The sequence below is a fragment of the Megascapheus bottae genome, chromosome 4 (genome assembly GCF_031878675.1).
Source record: "Megascapheus bottae isolate mThoBot1 chromosome 4, mThoBot2.hap1, whole genome shotgun sequence".
Lineage (NCBI taxonomy): Eukaryota > Metazoa > Chordata > Mammalia > Rodentia > Geomyidae > Megascapheus > Megascapheus bottae.
In genome coordinates this window covers 40,987,035-41,001,927 of record NC_143512.1, presented here as the reverse complement: position 1 = coordinate 41,001,927, position 14,893 = coordinate 40,987,035, and the positions used below count along the sequence as shown (strand labels likewise).

Genomic DNA, 14,893 nt, shown 5'->3' with positions numbered 1-14,893 from the left:
GGGGTGGGAGCACAAGGGAGGACAGCAATGGCTGGATATGGGCTCTGCCTGGGAGGACTGGGGGGCGTCCTCTCATTTCTGAAATGAGGATTAATCCTCCTGCTTCCCCACTGGGTGGTAAGAGGTTGATGGAAACACTGCATTTAAGGAAACATGTGTACCATTTGATACTTTAACATTTTTTTTCCCTGTGTATGTGGTACTGAGGAATTAAACCCAGGGCTTCATGCATGCTAGGCAAGCACTCTACACTAAGCCACATTCCCAGTCTCTACTTTTACCATTTGAATCTTTTTCTCTTCTTTTTTTTTTTGTGATGGGACTTGAGTTCAGGGCCTGGGCACTGGCCCTGTTCTACCATCTTGAGCCACAGTTCCACTTCTGGTTTTTAAGTGGCTAATTGAAGATAAGAGTCTCATGGGGAGTTTTCTGCCAGAGCTGGCTTTGAACCATGATCCTCAGATCTCAGCCTCCTGAGTAGCTAGGATTTCAGATGGGAGCCTCAGTCTCCTGGCTCCAATTGAATCTTTAACCATCTGTAAGCATTAGCATTTCAAAAGGTAAAATTCTTTAAAAAAATACAAGTTTGGGGCCGGGAGTTTGGCCTAGTGGTAGAGTGCCTGCCTAGCATGCACAAAGACCCAGGTTCAATTCCTCAGTAGCACATACATAGAAAAAGCCAGAAGTGGTGCTGTGGCTCAAGGTAGAGCACTAACCTTCAGGAAAGCCCAAGGACAGTGCTCAGGCCCTGAGCTCAAGCCCAGGACTGGCAAAAAATAAAAATAAAAATAAATACAAGTGGGGGGGTGGGGGGAGGGTAGGGTACCAAGACATGTGAAAGGGTATCAATGTATGTGAATTAATGCACCGTCTATCTGGCAAATATCATGTAACCCTTTTATTAATTACAATAAAAAATTAAAAAATTAAATGCAAAGAATAAAATTATGCAAAAATAAATAAATAAATAAATAAATAAATAAATAAATACAAGTTTCTACAAATTAGAGCTAGCACCACTAGGTTCTGAGTGTTACAGACCTGTGGGCTCAGGAAAGAGGCGCCACTGGCCCCTATTTACTGGGTCTTCTAGAATCAAAAAAATGGAAGCCCTTCTTACTGTGCTCACGTAGCTGGCCAGTGACCAGCAGCACAGTAATCAAAGCAAAGGACCTGCCTGAAGGGTTGGTGGCCTGTGGTCCAGGGAGTCCTCAGGGTGGCTAGGCAGTCAACCTTGTAGGAACAAGAGACATGCTTTGGGAGGAGAAGGAAGTCTTGGGAGAATCTGGTCCCCAGCTGTGAAAGGACTAACCTGTACTTAGCCAAACATGACTCTCTCACCTTCACTCCAGCACCAAGCCTACAGAACCGCCGCTACCCCTCCATGGCGAGGATCCACTCCATGACTATCGAAGCCCCCATCACAAAGGTGAGTGACAGCTGCAGTGAGGACCCGCCCTCCTGAGCTGCATTCTGCTGGTCTCATGGATTTCAGTCTAGTGGGAGAAACAGATACTAAACCAACAAACACAAAATACATATGTGCACAATTACTAAGTAAAGGGAGTGTTATACAGGAAAACCACGGGGTGCCATGAGACCAGTGGGAGCAGGGCCCAGATGTAGCTTGCATGAGACAATGGTCAGGGAAGGTCACTGTGGAGGAACTAATGTTTGCATCAAAACTTGAAGCCCAAGAAGCACACTGGTCAGAAAAGGACTATGGGGGAGCAAGAATAGCACTGGAGTGCTTTGCCATGTGACCTGGAAAAAAGCCAGAGAGGCTGGAGATACAGCGAGGGTTATGCAGAGGTCAGGTCGTTGTGATCAGCTGGATGGTAGTGAGTGACTTGTGTCTTAGTTCACATGCTGCAGAAATCGTTGAAGGTTTTAATGTTAGGGGTGACTTAATCTAGCAACTGGGTTGCAGAAAAATAAATGCCCAGCTGTTGTGCACAAGGATGGATGTGGTGTGAGTACAAGAAAACAAATCCGTCAACAATTTTCTGTAATTCCAATCCCCTCCACAAAAATATTGATGAGTAAACTCGTGGCAGTGGAAGAGAAATGAATGGGCCTGGCGATTTTTAGGGAGAGAATCAACTGGGCTCTTTGAGGAGCTGTCAGAATGGGAGAGGAGTGAGGGAAAGCAGTATGTCCGGCAGGCAGGCAGGGTCTAGAAAAGCATCCGTCTTGGGTTCTGTTATGCTTGCTGCAGTTGCTGCTCATTGTCCTGCTTTGTGAGTTTAGCTTAGGTCAGGTTAGCCTGGAGGTGAGCTTGACAGTCTGGAATGGATCATATATATTCAGCGTCAAGAAAACAAAATGGTTTTTCTGAAAGGACCATAGAATAAGAAACAGACTCAGAGCTATTTGTGAGAAACTCCATCCTGTGGAGGAAAGCTAAAGGAGGCTACCGAAGGAGCCTGGGAGATACGGGCTAAAGTGGGCCGACACAGGACAGTGTGGGCTGCTGAGTGCGCAGCCATGAGACAGTGGCAGTGCCCTCTGAGCAACAAACTGTGCTCACCCACTTTCTTTGGGGTTCCCAGCAAATTCGTGACTTCAGGGGAGCAGCATCCCAATCTCTCAGATGTACTTTTTTTTTATTTCCAAAGGTTATAAATATAATCAATGCAGCCCAAGAAAACAGCCCAGTCACAGTGGCAGAAGCCTTGGACAGAGTTCTAGAAATTTTACGGACCACAGAACTGTACTCCCCGCAGCTGGGTACCAAAGATGAAGATCCACACACCAGTGATCTCGTAGGAGGCCTGATGACGGTGAGTGACAAGAAAAACCCAGAAATGTCCAGGGGAGTCCATCTCACCAGTGAACTGTTACCTGGGATTTAGAAATACTTGTATAGACAAACATCAGCATATCCAGAGGCAGCTCCATTGATTTCTGTATGTGTGACGCATGTAATGTGTGGGTATATATGTAATGTATGTATATAATGTGTGTGATGGTACTTTAGTGATTTTTTAATTTTATTGTCAGATGATATAGAGAGGGGTTACAGTTACATTCATCAGGCAGTGGGTATATTACTTCTTGAACATTATTACCCTTCCCATGTTTTTCTCCCACTTTCCCACTCCCATCCCCTTCCAAGTCATAAAACTTATTTCCAACATATTGTCTTGTGAATATTGCTGTTAACCCTTTGTCCTTTGCCTCATCATCTTATTTTTCCCCTTTCCTTCCTTAATTCAAATAAACAAATAAATGTGTATACAATATACCAGATACTAAAGTCAGATACAGTAACAACAAGTGATAAGGGGGAAAAAAGGAGGAAGAAATAATTTCACATAGTACATTAAAAAACAACAGCCACAAAGATAAACCTCTTGTTTCCATATCCTGGAGTTCATTTCGCTTAGCCGCTTGAGTAATTCTTGCATTTATCTTCCATGAAACTGAGGGACCCTAGCAGCAGGAGTCCGACATGTCTGTGATCAGGGCTTGCATATGCAAAGCGGTGCTGCACAGATCTTCCCTGGCTACTTCCTCCCCACACCTTGTTAAACTATTGGGTTGAAGATTGCTGTATGTCTATAGCCCTCTGATGGACAGGTTCTGATCTATGGATTCCCCGATCACAGGTCAAAAATACAAAACAATTAAGAAAAAAGAATCTCTGTACCTGTACTGAATACGCATAGCATTTTTGTCATTATTCCCTAAACAATGAAGTTATGAACATAGTGGAGGGGTTTTTTGCATTGTGTTACACATTATAAGAACGTTTGGCCTACATAAAAGAAATGCAAATCAAAACAACTCTAAGATTCCACCTCACTCCAGTTAAAATGGCCATGATCAAGAAATCTAATAACAACAGATGCTGGAGGGGATGTGGCCAGGAGGGATCACTACTACACTGTTGGTGGGAGTGCAAACTCGTTCAACCACTATGGAAAGCAGTATGGCAGTTCCTCAAAAGACTAAACATAGAGCTCCCCTCTGACCCACCAATTCTACTACTTGGCATTTACCCAACCATCCAGAATCTAGGGCATACTAAATCCACTAGCACAACAATGTTCATTGCAGCACTATTCACCATAGCAAAGATATGGAACCAACCCAGATGTCCTTCAGTTGATGAGTGGATCAACAAGATGTGGTATTTGCACACAATGGAATTCTATGCTGCTGTCAGAAAGAATGACATGGCCCCATTTGTTAGGAAATGGAAAGACTTAGAAAAAATCATATTAAGTGAAGTAAACCAGATTCAAAGGAACATAGGCTCAATGGTTTCCCTCATTTGTCATAATCAGTAGAAACCTTGGGCTCTCCTAGCAGAGATTTACAATAGAACAAAACCTAGATACATAAGGCCATACAGTATGATGCTAAATGAAAAGACCTCTAGGATATAGAAACAAAAGCCATATAACGAATGATTGTTGTCCTTAATGTACTATGTTATCTCTCATCTCTTTTGCTGTCCCTTGGTTATCTCATATTGTTACAGTATCTCTCTTTGTTATCTTATATATTGGATATATTTGTATTTGGTTATTTGAAATTGGATAGGGAAGGGGGAAAACAAGATGAGGGGTGAGGGTAGGGGGAGGGAAATGGGGACCAAGACATGAGAAAGGGTATCAATGTATGTGAATTAATGTACCTTCTATCTGGAGAATATAATGTAACCCTTCTATTAACTATAATATAAAATATTTTTTAAAAAAAGAACGCTGAGCCTAGAAAAGCCACCTCCACCTACCATGCCATTGGATTCCTGTCCAACTAACGCTGTGAAGGTCCAGTGTGAGGCTCCACTTCATGCTTATGTGGCAATAGGAAGTAGAGGGAGAAGGGCAAAATAAAAACAGGGAAATGCTCTTTCCTTTTTGTGAGTCATGGGGCTTGAACTCAGCCTGGGCACTCTCCCTAAACTCTTCAGCTCAAAGCTACCTCCCTACCCATGAGCCAAGCCCTACTTTCCGTTTTCTAGAGGTTAACTGGAGATAGGAGTCTCAGGTTTTTTTCTGCCTGGGCTGGCTTTGAACCTTAATCCTCAGATCTCAGCCCCCTGAGTAGCTGGGATTACAGGTGTGAGCCACCACGCCAAGCAAAAGTCACATTTTGGATCTTTAAGCCAAGAGCTAACCTAAAAAAAAAATAAAACAAAAACAAAAAAAGTATGAACAAGTAACCACAGCCAATTCTCTTGCCTCTAAGGTAGGGACAGCAGTTCCCGCTGGGTGCTGTGGCAATGATGCTGTGTCTCAAGTGGTAGAGCTCTAGCCTTGAGAAAGCCCAAGGACAGCACTTAGGCCCTGAGCTCAAGCCCAGGACTGGCAAAAAAAAAAAAATTGATATGGTTCAAAAGAATTAATTCTAGATATTACCTTACAGTTATCCCAGTTTTTAAAAGATTTGACAATTATCCCCATAATGTGGCATGTGGCTTTGATGCTTCCCAGTGTCAACCTGAGGACCCAAGAGTAGCCCCACCCACTTTGGGTAGATTGTATCAGAATTATGCGCATCCAAAGCAAGACTGTTTCTTGGATTTCACTTTGGTGGCTTTGGAAATGCTAGAAGAGAATGATGTCATGTCCATTGCAGACCAGATTCCTCCGTCTCCTGGGACTAGCAGCCACAAAGGGAGAGTACCATCTGTCTCATAGCTATTGCTCTGAGTTAACTTGGAGTTATAGGTGGATGGGGTTGTTTGGGATTTGAACTCTGGCTGATGAAAGAGAAGGGTGACTAGTGTAAAGCATGCTTCTAACCGTATCTGTCTTTGTTCCAGGATGGCTTGAGAAGGTTGTCAGGAAATGAGTATGTGTTTACAAAGAGTAAGTTTTTGTCTGTCACCTGTTACAAATTAATTGTCCCCAGTGTGGGCCACCCACAGGTCATGACTGCAGCACAGGAAAGGCTTTGGTGCTTTCATTGAGTTTATGCATCTCTGTGATTTACATTTGAAACAACATCTCCTGATTAACATTGCCTCTCTGAACACAGTTAGTGGAAGAATTGCACCTCATGTAGGATGGAGTGTCATGGTTGGTGCACATCTGCTTATCTCAGCTACATGGAAATCCTAAGTAGGGGGATCAAGGTTTGAGGCCAACCCTAGGCTAAAAACACCATGTGAAAAATAAAGCATAGAGTGGTAGAGCACTTGCTTAGCAAAAATGAGGCCCTGAAATTCAAGCTTAGGTGCTGCAAAAAGAAAAAGGAAAAGAAAGCAAGAGCATGGTCTTAAGATTGATCATTTAAGAGTAAAACCTCAGCCTGGCCATCTTCTTGTGAAGTTCAAGGCTTTCTAGTGGGAAGGAGGAGGGGAGGGCAAGCCTGCAATCCCCACTACTGTCCATGCAGTCTAACCTAGGCAAAGGCTAGACACCCTGCCTGAAAATGAATAGCAAAAGGATTGGGGCTATGCCTCAAGTGGTGGAGCACTAGACGCTGAGTTCAGCCCACCTACAGCATACCTGCACAAGCATTTGTTTCTTCTTTCTTTTTTTCTATATATGTGGTACCGAGGAATTGAACCGGGTCTTCGTGCATACTAGGCAAGCACTCTACCATTAGGCCAAACTCCCAGTACCCCTGCACAAGCATTTTTATTCTAGTTGCAATTGTGAAAAAGACAACATGCTTAGGGGCATTCAATTTCAGAACTCACCGGCCTCCCCCACCATCTTCGCCCTCTCTTTTGCTCAGATGTGCATCAGAGTCACAGTCACCTTGCCATGCCAGTAACCATCAATGACGTTCCTCCTTCTATCGCCCAGTTACTTGATAATGAGGAAAGCTGGGATTTCAACATCTTTGAACTGGAAGCGGTTACACATAAAAGGTATGAGACATCTCCAATTGCAGTCATGCTGGAGGCCTTTACATTTGGAAAGTTGGAAGAAGTTTTGTGGCCGGAGCTTGCTGCTTTTGGGAGAGGGAGTTGTAGTGGGCAAGACATGGGGTCAGCATATGTGTCCTTGCTGTCTTTGGACATTCCTTTGTGCCAGTGAGCCAAGAGTTCTAAGTTTTCTTATCCCAAGATTTGTTGAAGCTTCATCTCCAAAATAAATTGAAAGCGGGGCTAGGTGGTACACACCTCTAGTTCCAGCTACTTAGGAAACTGAGGTAAGATGACTGTCTGAACCAAACAGTTTAGAGCCATCAAGGGTAACCTCCAGAAAGAAAGAACGGGGGCATGGCCTAGTGGTAGAGCGCTTGCCTAGCATGCATGAAGACCAAGGTTCAATTCTTTGGTACCACATACATAGAAAAAGCCAAAAGTGGTGCTGTGGCTTAAGTGGTAGAGCTCTAGCATTGAGAAAGCTCAAGGACAGTGCTCAGGCCCTGAGTTTAAGCCCCAGGACTGACAAAAAAAGTGGTGGGGGAAACATTTGAATGACCAGCAATATTTCTTTAAATTTGTCCTGTCAGCAGGGGACAGATGAGAAAAGTCAAAGGACCTCATTTCTGCTGGGGTGTTTGACTGTGGGTATGAATGACCCATCTGTAAATATGAAACATGACTCTAAATGGTGCAGCTTTAATTCTGCTCCCCACTACTATCAGAGAAATTCTCTGGGTAAATGAACTCAGTAAACCAGGATTTGTTTTCCTGTTTTGCAGGCCATTGGTTTACTTGGGATTAAAAGTCTTCTCCCGGTTTGGAGTATGCGAATTTTTAAACTGTACTGAAACTACTCTTCGGGCCTGGCTACAAGTGATTGAAGCCAACTACCATTCCTCCAATGCCTACCATAACTCCACTCACGCAGCAGACGTCCTGCACGCCACGGCTTTCTTCCTAGGGAAGGAAAGAGTAAAGGTAGAATTCCCATACCATGATCTAATAACCATCTGGCTTGAAGATCCAAGACATTAACATAACAAATGCATTTCATTTGATGGAGAGCTACTTTCACAAACGTTTTTGTTTCTTTGGGATTTTTTGTTTTTTTAAGAACCAAATTGGTTGTTTTTGGCATTGTAACAACATAGACCTTTCTTCTAGCCTTCCTCCTGAAATGCATGAATCTTAATTTATGCAACTGCAGAGACTCCTGTCTATGTGTGGCTGAGCCAAGTACCCATGATGCAACAGTTCACCTGGAGCTTGGTGAAACTGGGCTGCAGGGCAGAGTTGTTGCAGCATGAAGAGATTAGGTCTTACAGTTAAATATGGCTATTGGTAGACCGCGATCCTGATCATAAGTCATCCAGCTGCTACTGACTTATGTGCATTTGTGTGTATTTTGGTGTGTGTAGGTGTGTGTGTCTAACTTTTGCCTAATTGGGAAAGCAACTCCTATCTCTCAGTCTTCTGTGGGCTCCACGCTGTTGTGTATAGTGGGATGTTGTTATAGATCTGGCACAGGTCCTACTACCATTTCCTGGGTTGTAGTCAAGTTTGTAACTCCTTTGTTAAAATTACAGCTGAAGCTTAAAATTTAGGGCTGCAATGTAGCTCAGTGGTAGGGCGCTTGCCTAAGTTCATGCAAGGCCCTGGGCTTGATTCCTAGCACCCCAGAGATAAACTGTAGATACTCTTGGGACCATTTGGAAACTGAAATTACTATTAGCCTGTGAAGAGAGGGGTTCATTTTCTTGGCAGAGATCTGATGAGGAATACGATCTCAGGATCTGAAGGTGAAACAGGACAGCTCAAAGGAGTGGAAATGATGCAAACATGAGCTGGAGGAATCCCTTCCTAGTACTGCCAGAGTCATCTGGTTATTTCGGCAAGAAAGCAAAGCATTAGGTGTAGGCACGATGCTTTTGAAGGGCTTTTGGGGTCTTACTTTTTGTTTTCTAATGAAAAAATATCAGCTTCAGCCTATGTGTAAAGCACCTCTCCTAGACGCCTAGTCTCCTCTGAGCATTCCTGCCTCGGCTCTGCACTTCCTCTTCACTGGCTGCCCTTTCCCAGATGAGGTCTCGCCACCCGCAGAGAACAGCACCCTGTTATTAGCACCTGGACCAGAGGCTGCCTGCCCTGCCCCCTCCCTTAATCAGAAGCTCCCTAGGAAAACCCACGTGAAATGTGCAGTAAACTGGGAACTATTTGTCATGCCATCTTCTCTCTGCCTATCCCTTCTCTGAAATAAGGGTCCCTTAAACTTGAGAGTTTTGCTGTGCGTTCAGGATCTGATTGAATTTCTGAAAGTACAGTCCTCCAAAGGTATCTAAGTGGGCCGGGAGGTTAGCCTAGTGATAGAGTGTTTGCCTAGCATGCACCAAGACCCAGGTTCGATTCCCCGGTACCACAATATAGGGAAAAAAAGCCAGAAATGGTGCTGTGGCTCAAGTGGTAGAGCTCTAGCCTTGAGAAAGGTCAAGGGCCCTGAGTTCAAGGCCCAGGACTGGCAGAAAAAAAAAAAAAAAGGTGTCTAAGTAAGACTAGATATAGCATGCTTGCACCCCTGTCAGAGATACCGGAAGTGTACAGCTGGGACTGTCTGGAGCTCCTGAGTTCAGCGGCTCAGAGGTTTACCAGCCCACATCCAGATTAGCCCACTCACAGGCACATCCGGCTTTCTCCTGAGGCCGGTTCCCTCAGACCTGCCACCACAGATGAAAAGGGCCAAGAGAGTGTATTCTCAACTCTTCTTGGCATTATCTTCCCCTCTAATTCCTTCTGGATGATAAGGTTTGTGTGTGTTCATACACGCGTGCATGTAGGACAAGACCCAAGACTTCCCACATTGTAAACACATGCGGTACACCACTAACACAAAAGCAGCCTCGATCCAGCATAGACAGCAGGCCAGAGCACACAGGCCCTTCAGGTTCCTTAGGCCTCGGGCTCTTCCCCCACTCTTAGCTGATGCATGTGACCCACAAGTAGCAAGGCCAGGACAGCCACAACTGCTTTTTAGTTCTTTGGGATTAAGTGACTATTCTGAATAAGAAAGTGTTTGAAAGGCTGACCCACCCCAGAGCCCTTTCTGCCAGTCTTCCTGAGTATGATCCAAATCAACTTCAGCTTAAAGCAATTAAAAAACAAAACATGCAGAGAAGTCCACACTGAAGGTTTTTTTTTTTCCTTTGGAGGGGGGCGTTTCTTCCATAAACCATCTCCCACTACGCATGTGTGCATACACATACATATACATACATATACATACATACATATCCACACACGTATATATGCACAGATGCACAAAGGGCTTTGCATTTCTTCTCTCCTTTCTCTGGGCTTGCTAGGTCTCCCATCTCCCAGCCACTTCCTCTAGCCAGAGTCAGAGTAGTGCTCACTGAATTACAGGAACTGGCCCATTATTGATACCTTTGGAAAAGGGTCATTGTCACTGAGATGTTGGGTTGAATCAGGTCTCATTTAGTTCCATTCGTACTCTCTACCCAGGCTCTTGAATCTTCCATTGAATAGTTTGAGTGCTTCAACAATAATTTGCCTGAGGCTTCCAGCAGGACTAGACCTATGTCAGAGCACAACCTCGAGGCCTACAGCACTGGCTCCCTGGGTCATCAGTGCCTGGTGGAAGGAAGGGCCCAGCTGGTTATAGCTCTGGGCCCTGGGCTTAGGGGCAGCTCGTACCTGTGGTTACAGTAGCCTCTCCAACAGCGGGGAAGAGGGCTAAGCATGTCTTTGGTCCTTTGGTTCTCCATCTTGACAAGAGCTGAAAAGAATATTTTGCTGTTTCTCCTAAAGCTTAGTCATGTTGACAAAGGCCAAGCCAGGCTTGTTCAGCAGTTCCATAAGGACAGGGCTCAGAATGGAAGAGGCACCATCTGAGGGGCTGTAGAGTTTCCAGGCAAAGCCTACTGTTACTTACCCTAACCCAACACAAGCAGCTGCAGCCCAGCGGTCAGCCAAGGTGTCAGGCTGGTCTGGGCTTCAGATTCAGCTTTTCTCACCCCAAACCAGGTTTTCCTTCAAGCCTACGAGTAAATATAAGTATGGGAACATCATAAGCTCTGGTCCATCCTCCAGCCTCATTCACTGCCCCCTTGGTCACTACTCTGAAGCCATCCAATATTATGTAGGACTCCTAGCTAAAGCTCTTCTGCTTATCTTTCCTTAGGGCTTTTCTCTCTTGTCTCTGGTTCCTACTTATCCTTTAGATTTCAGCATAAAAACCACTTCCTTAAATTATCCCTGTCTACACTCTAGGCCTCAGTTTTCCACTTTGGCAGGCATTAGCCACACATAAACATTAAAATGAAATAAAATTAGCTGGGTGCTGGTGGCTCATGCCTGTAATCCTAGCTACTCAGAAGGCTGAGGATTGCAGTTTGAAGCCTGGGCAGGAAAATCTGGGAGATTCTTATCTCCAGTTGGCCACAAAAAAGTTGGAAGGGAGCTGTGGGTCAAGGGTAGAGTGCACGCCTTGAGGGAAAAGAAAAAAAACAAAACAAAACAAAACAAAAACATGCTCAAGGACAGTGCCAGGCCCAGAGTTCAAGCCCCAAAACTGACACACACAAATTAAACATTTAGCTCCTCCATTGTATGGATGATATTCTTAAGAGTCCGGTAGCTACAGGTGACTGTGAATTAACTGCATTGGCTAACACAGCCAAAACTGAACCAGTCCAGGGCTTATACTCTCAAAGAACATGTACATTACTGCTCAGCAAGCTCACCACAAATCATTTTATTTGTATATTTTAAAATGTTTCGCCCTCTAGAATATAAGCTCTTTCAGTACAGAATCTGTCAGCATGAGTCACTCCTGTAGCTCCATCCCTGTGAATAACTGGTACCCATGACATCTACTAAACACTGAATGAACAAATCCATAGTACACTATGTAACAAGCCTGCTTTCTCCTGAAGCTGCAGGCTAAGAAAACATGTATCTGTAGATGTTCCCCTTTGTGTTCTTTATTTGCATAAAGAGAGCTTTACAGTTTCCCTTTCTGCCTCTTTAGCCTGCTAGCCCAGGCCTGTATCCTTGTGCTTCCAGGTGAAATTATTCTGTTTTCCTGCTGGTCTCTCATCAGCCTACCACTGCATGAATGAAGCGGGTGAGTGAACTCTGGGGAGAGTCCAGGCGTCCGCTGGAGTTCCATTCCTCCTCAGAAAATACTCAGCCCAGAAGAGTGGTAGATAACTGTGTGTCCAAGGCCACCTCTTACCTCTGAAAGTAGCAGCTTCCTTTTTCCTCCCCGCCACACACTGGTCCTCGGGATAGTCAGGGTGGACCCCCACTCAACCTTGCCTCCTTCATCTCAGGGAAGCCTGGATCAGCTGGATGAGGTGGCAGCCCTGATTGCTGCCACAGTCCATGATGTAGACCACCCAGGAAGGACCAACTCCTTCCTGTGCAACGCTGGCAGTGAGCTTGCCGTGCTCTACAACGACACTGCCGTCCTGGAGAGTCACCACACAGCCCTGGCCTTCCAGCTCACAGTCAAGGACACCAAGTGCAACATTTTCAAGAATATTGACAGGTTTGTTGGGCATGGCTCCTGTGCTCAAGGGGAAATTCCATTTTCCCTGGCTTCTCTGGATTCTGGGGTGGGGGGAATCAAAGTGTCGGGGTAGTTGTATTGTTGCATTGGATGATAAAATAATGATCTTGTCCTTGCAAACTTCATTTTATTGCTCAGACTGCCTTCATGGTTTTAAATTTCATGCAGTTTTTGATAAGTTCATGAAAATGTTTTAAACACTGCAAAACACGGCATAAATATTGACTCTATGACTAATAAGCCCAGCAGATATTTTTACGCTCCTTGGGGACCAACCTGTCTTTTGGGTGGCTCAAAGAAAACATCCACTCCTGATTTCACAGCTCAGTTTTTGGCTACTTAGAACATTCCCTCTCAAGGCGGTCCCAGCAAAGGTGATGCAGCCAAAGGTGAGGCAGGTTTTGCCCTCGCTGAGAGCTGGCCAGGTATAACCAGATGTGGAGTGTCTCCTGCCTGCCAGCAACTGTGGTCAGATTCTATTAACAGCACCAGCCAGCTGCTAGGCAGAGCTCTGGAAGGGACCTGGGAACTCAAATGGATCTTAGGACAGATTGCTTGTTTGAATCTATGATTTTGGTATCTAGACATCTAGAAAAACATGGAGACCTGACACAGCAGATTCAGCTTAAGTTTCATCAGTATCAAGGATTGGTTTTTAAGCCTGTGCAGAAAGAATTCTTTCCAGTAGCCAATTTTACTCAATGCCTCATTCTGGCATTAGAATTAGAATTAGAATTAGAAAATGGCAGGAATTGGCCAGTAATCGGGGGTGGTTGCCCCATCCACCTCAAGGTCTAACGATTGCAAGCTAAAGAAAAACCAACAGGAAAAGCTTCCTCTGCTGCTGCATGAGACTGTGCTCTCGCAGTAGAAATATGTCTGTACAGAATGCAGTAGACAGCTCACCAGGCTGCCAGCCCAGCTGGTCATTTCCTTCCTTCTCCATCTTGGTGTCCCTGAGGGTCGAGGCAAGGGAATGACACTGTAAAATGAGTTTCACCATGTGACAAATACTTTATCACTCCTAATTCAGTGTCAGATGTCACTGGGAAGATGGAATAGCATCTGCAATACTGCCTTATTGAGAGAATGAGCAGGTGGACTTTGTACTCATTTAACTCTGTCCCAGTTCATTCCGGGTTGAGTAAAGCATGATGAAATGGCAGTAAAACAGTTCTAATTCTGGACATGATGTGAACAAAGTCCTTTGTGTTCTGGTTATTTTAGGAACCATTATCGAACACTGCGCCAGGCTATTATTGACATGGTTTTGGCAACGGAGATGACAAAACACTTTGAACATGTGAACAAATTTGTGAACAGCATCAACAAGCCAATGGCAGCTGAGGTAAGCACCCTGTATAATAAAATACATCACGTGTATTCCCAGGAGCAGCTACACTGGAAGCAAATCCCCCCTCTTGAGTGCAAGGTGGTTGTTTGAAGCTGGCAAAGGGCTGCAAATCCTGGTGACTTGTTTTTCTTAGGAGATTAGATTGTCAGGAGCCACAGGAATTTTGAGCTTCTTGAAGAGAAGACCCTGAGATAAGGAATGACAGAGTGACAGCAGGTTGGATCAGGAAATCCAATGGAAAGAACGCAAGTGGTAGCATTTTAGGGAATCAAAAGACTTCTCAATTCTTAAGTTCCTATCACTTGGAAACATTTTTGGTTTTTTTTGTTTTGTTATTGCTGTTGGTGGTGGTGGTGGTCCTGGGGCTTAAACCTAGAGCCTGGGTGCTATTGCTCTGCCACTTTTGGCCACAGTGCCAGTTCTAAAGTTTATATCTCTATGGTTAAAGACCGACATAGGTAAAGGGACAGTGTCCACTTCATCTATGCCGAGTCCCATCCCACCCCCATCCACAGACTGTCACACAACTCAAGGCTCTGCTCTCCCACAAGGGGCTAGAGGTAGCGGCTATCTGGGATTTGGAGGGTGGGAAACCTGCACAGAATGAAACAATGTAGACTTGAAGTGTTCTGTCCAAGTCATGTATGGCACAGTATTTGTATCTGGCTTTATCTTTCAATGTTCAACAATCAAGACAACCTTCACAGTATATTTTGCCTATCAATGACTTAATAGAACCACTCCCCCAAGCTCCTCAAATGTCCAGTCATCTTTCAGCTTTAGAAAGCTTTAGAGAGCTAATTGTTTTCAGACAAATGTAATCAATGGTGCCTTTGAGAACGGGGAATTGTTTTCTAGGCTTGGTGTAGGTAGTTGTGATTGTACGCAGATGGCCTACTTACAAGGCTGCCCATAGGCCTCAGGACCACAGAACTGTGCGCGCAGTGTAGGAATGCCGGCAGAAAACTCATTCCAAATGTCACAGAACACCCATTCTCTTGTCTTGTCCCAAACTTATCTGGCTCACATTCCCACACAGTTAAGCCAAGAGACACATAATTAAAAAAAAAAAAAATAGCAGGTAGAAGTGGGCCAGAAAATCACAGAAGAGAAA

At 44.7% G+C, this 14,893-nt stretch overlaps 1 protein-coding gene across 3 annotated transcripts in view; it reads left to right on the top strand.

Annotated features, from left to right (window-relative positions):
• Pde8b (phosphodiesterase 8B) overlaps positions 1-14,893 on the top strand; it is a 189,356-nt gene that overhangs the window by 167,870 nt on the left and 6,593 nt on the right. For all 3 annotated transcript variants that reach the window (XM_090331732.1, XM_090331731.1, XM_090331733.1), the window contains exons 13-19: positions 1,353-1,429; positions 2,619-2,783; positions 5,780-5,825; positions 6,700-6,835; positions 7,618-7,816; positions 12,187-12,404; positions 13,653-13,773. In XM_090331732.1, the coding sequence (XP_090187858.1) occupies positions 1,353-1,429; positions 2,619-2,783; positions 5,780-5,825; positions 6,700-6,835; positions 7,618-7,816; positions 12,187-12,404; positions 13,653-13,773 (962 nt within the window). The remainder of the gene's footprint in view (positions 1-1,352; positions 1,430-2,618; positions 2,784-5,779; positions 5,826-6,699; positions 6,836-7,617; positions 7,817-12,186; positions 12,405-13,652; positions 13,774-14,893) is intronic.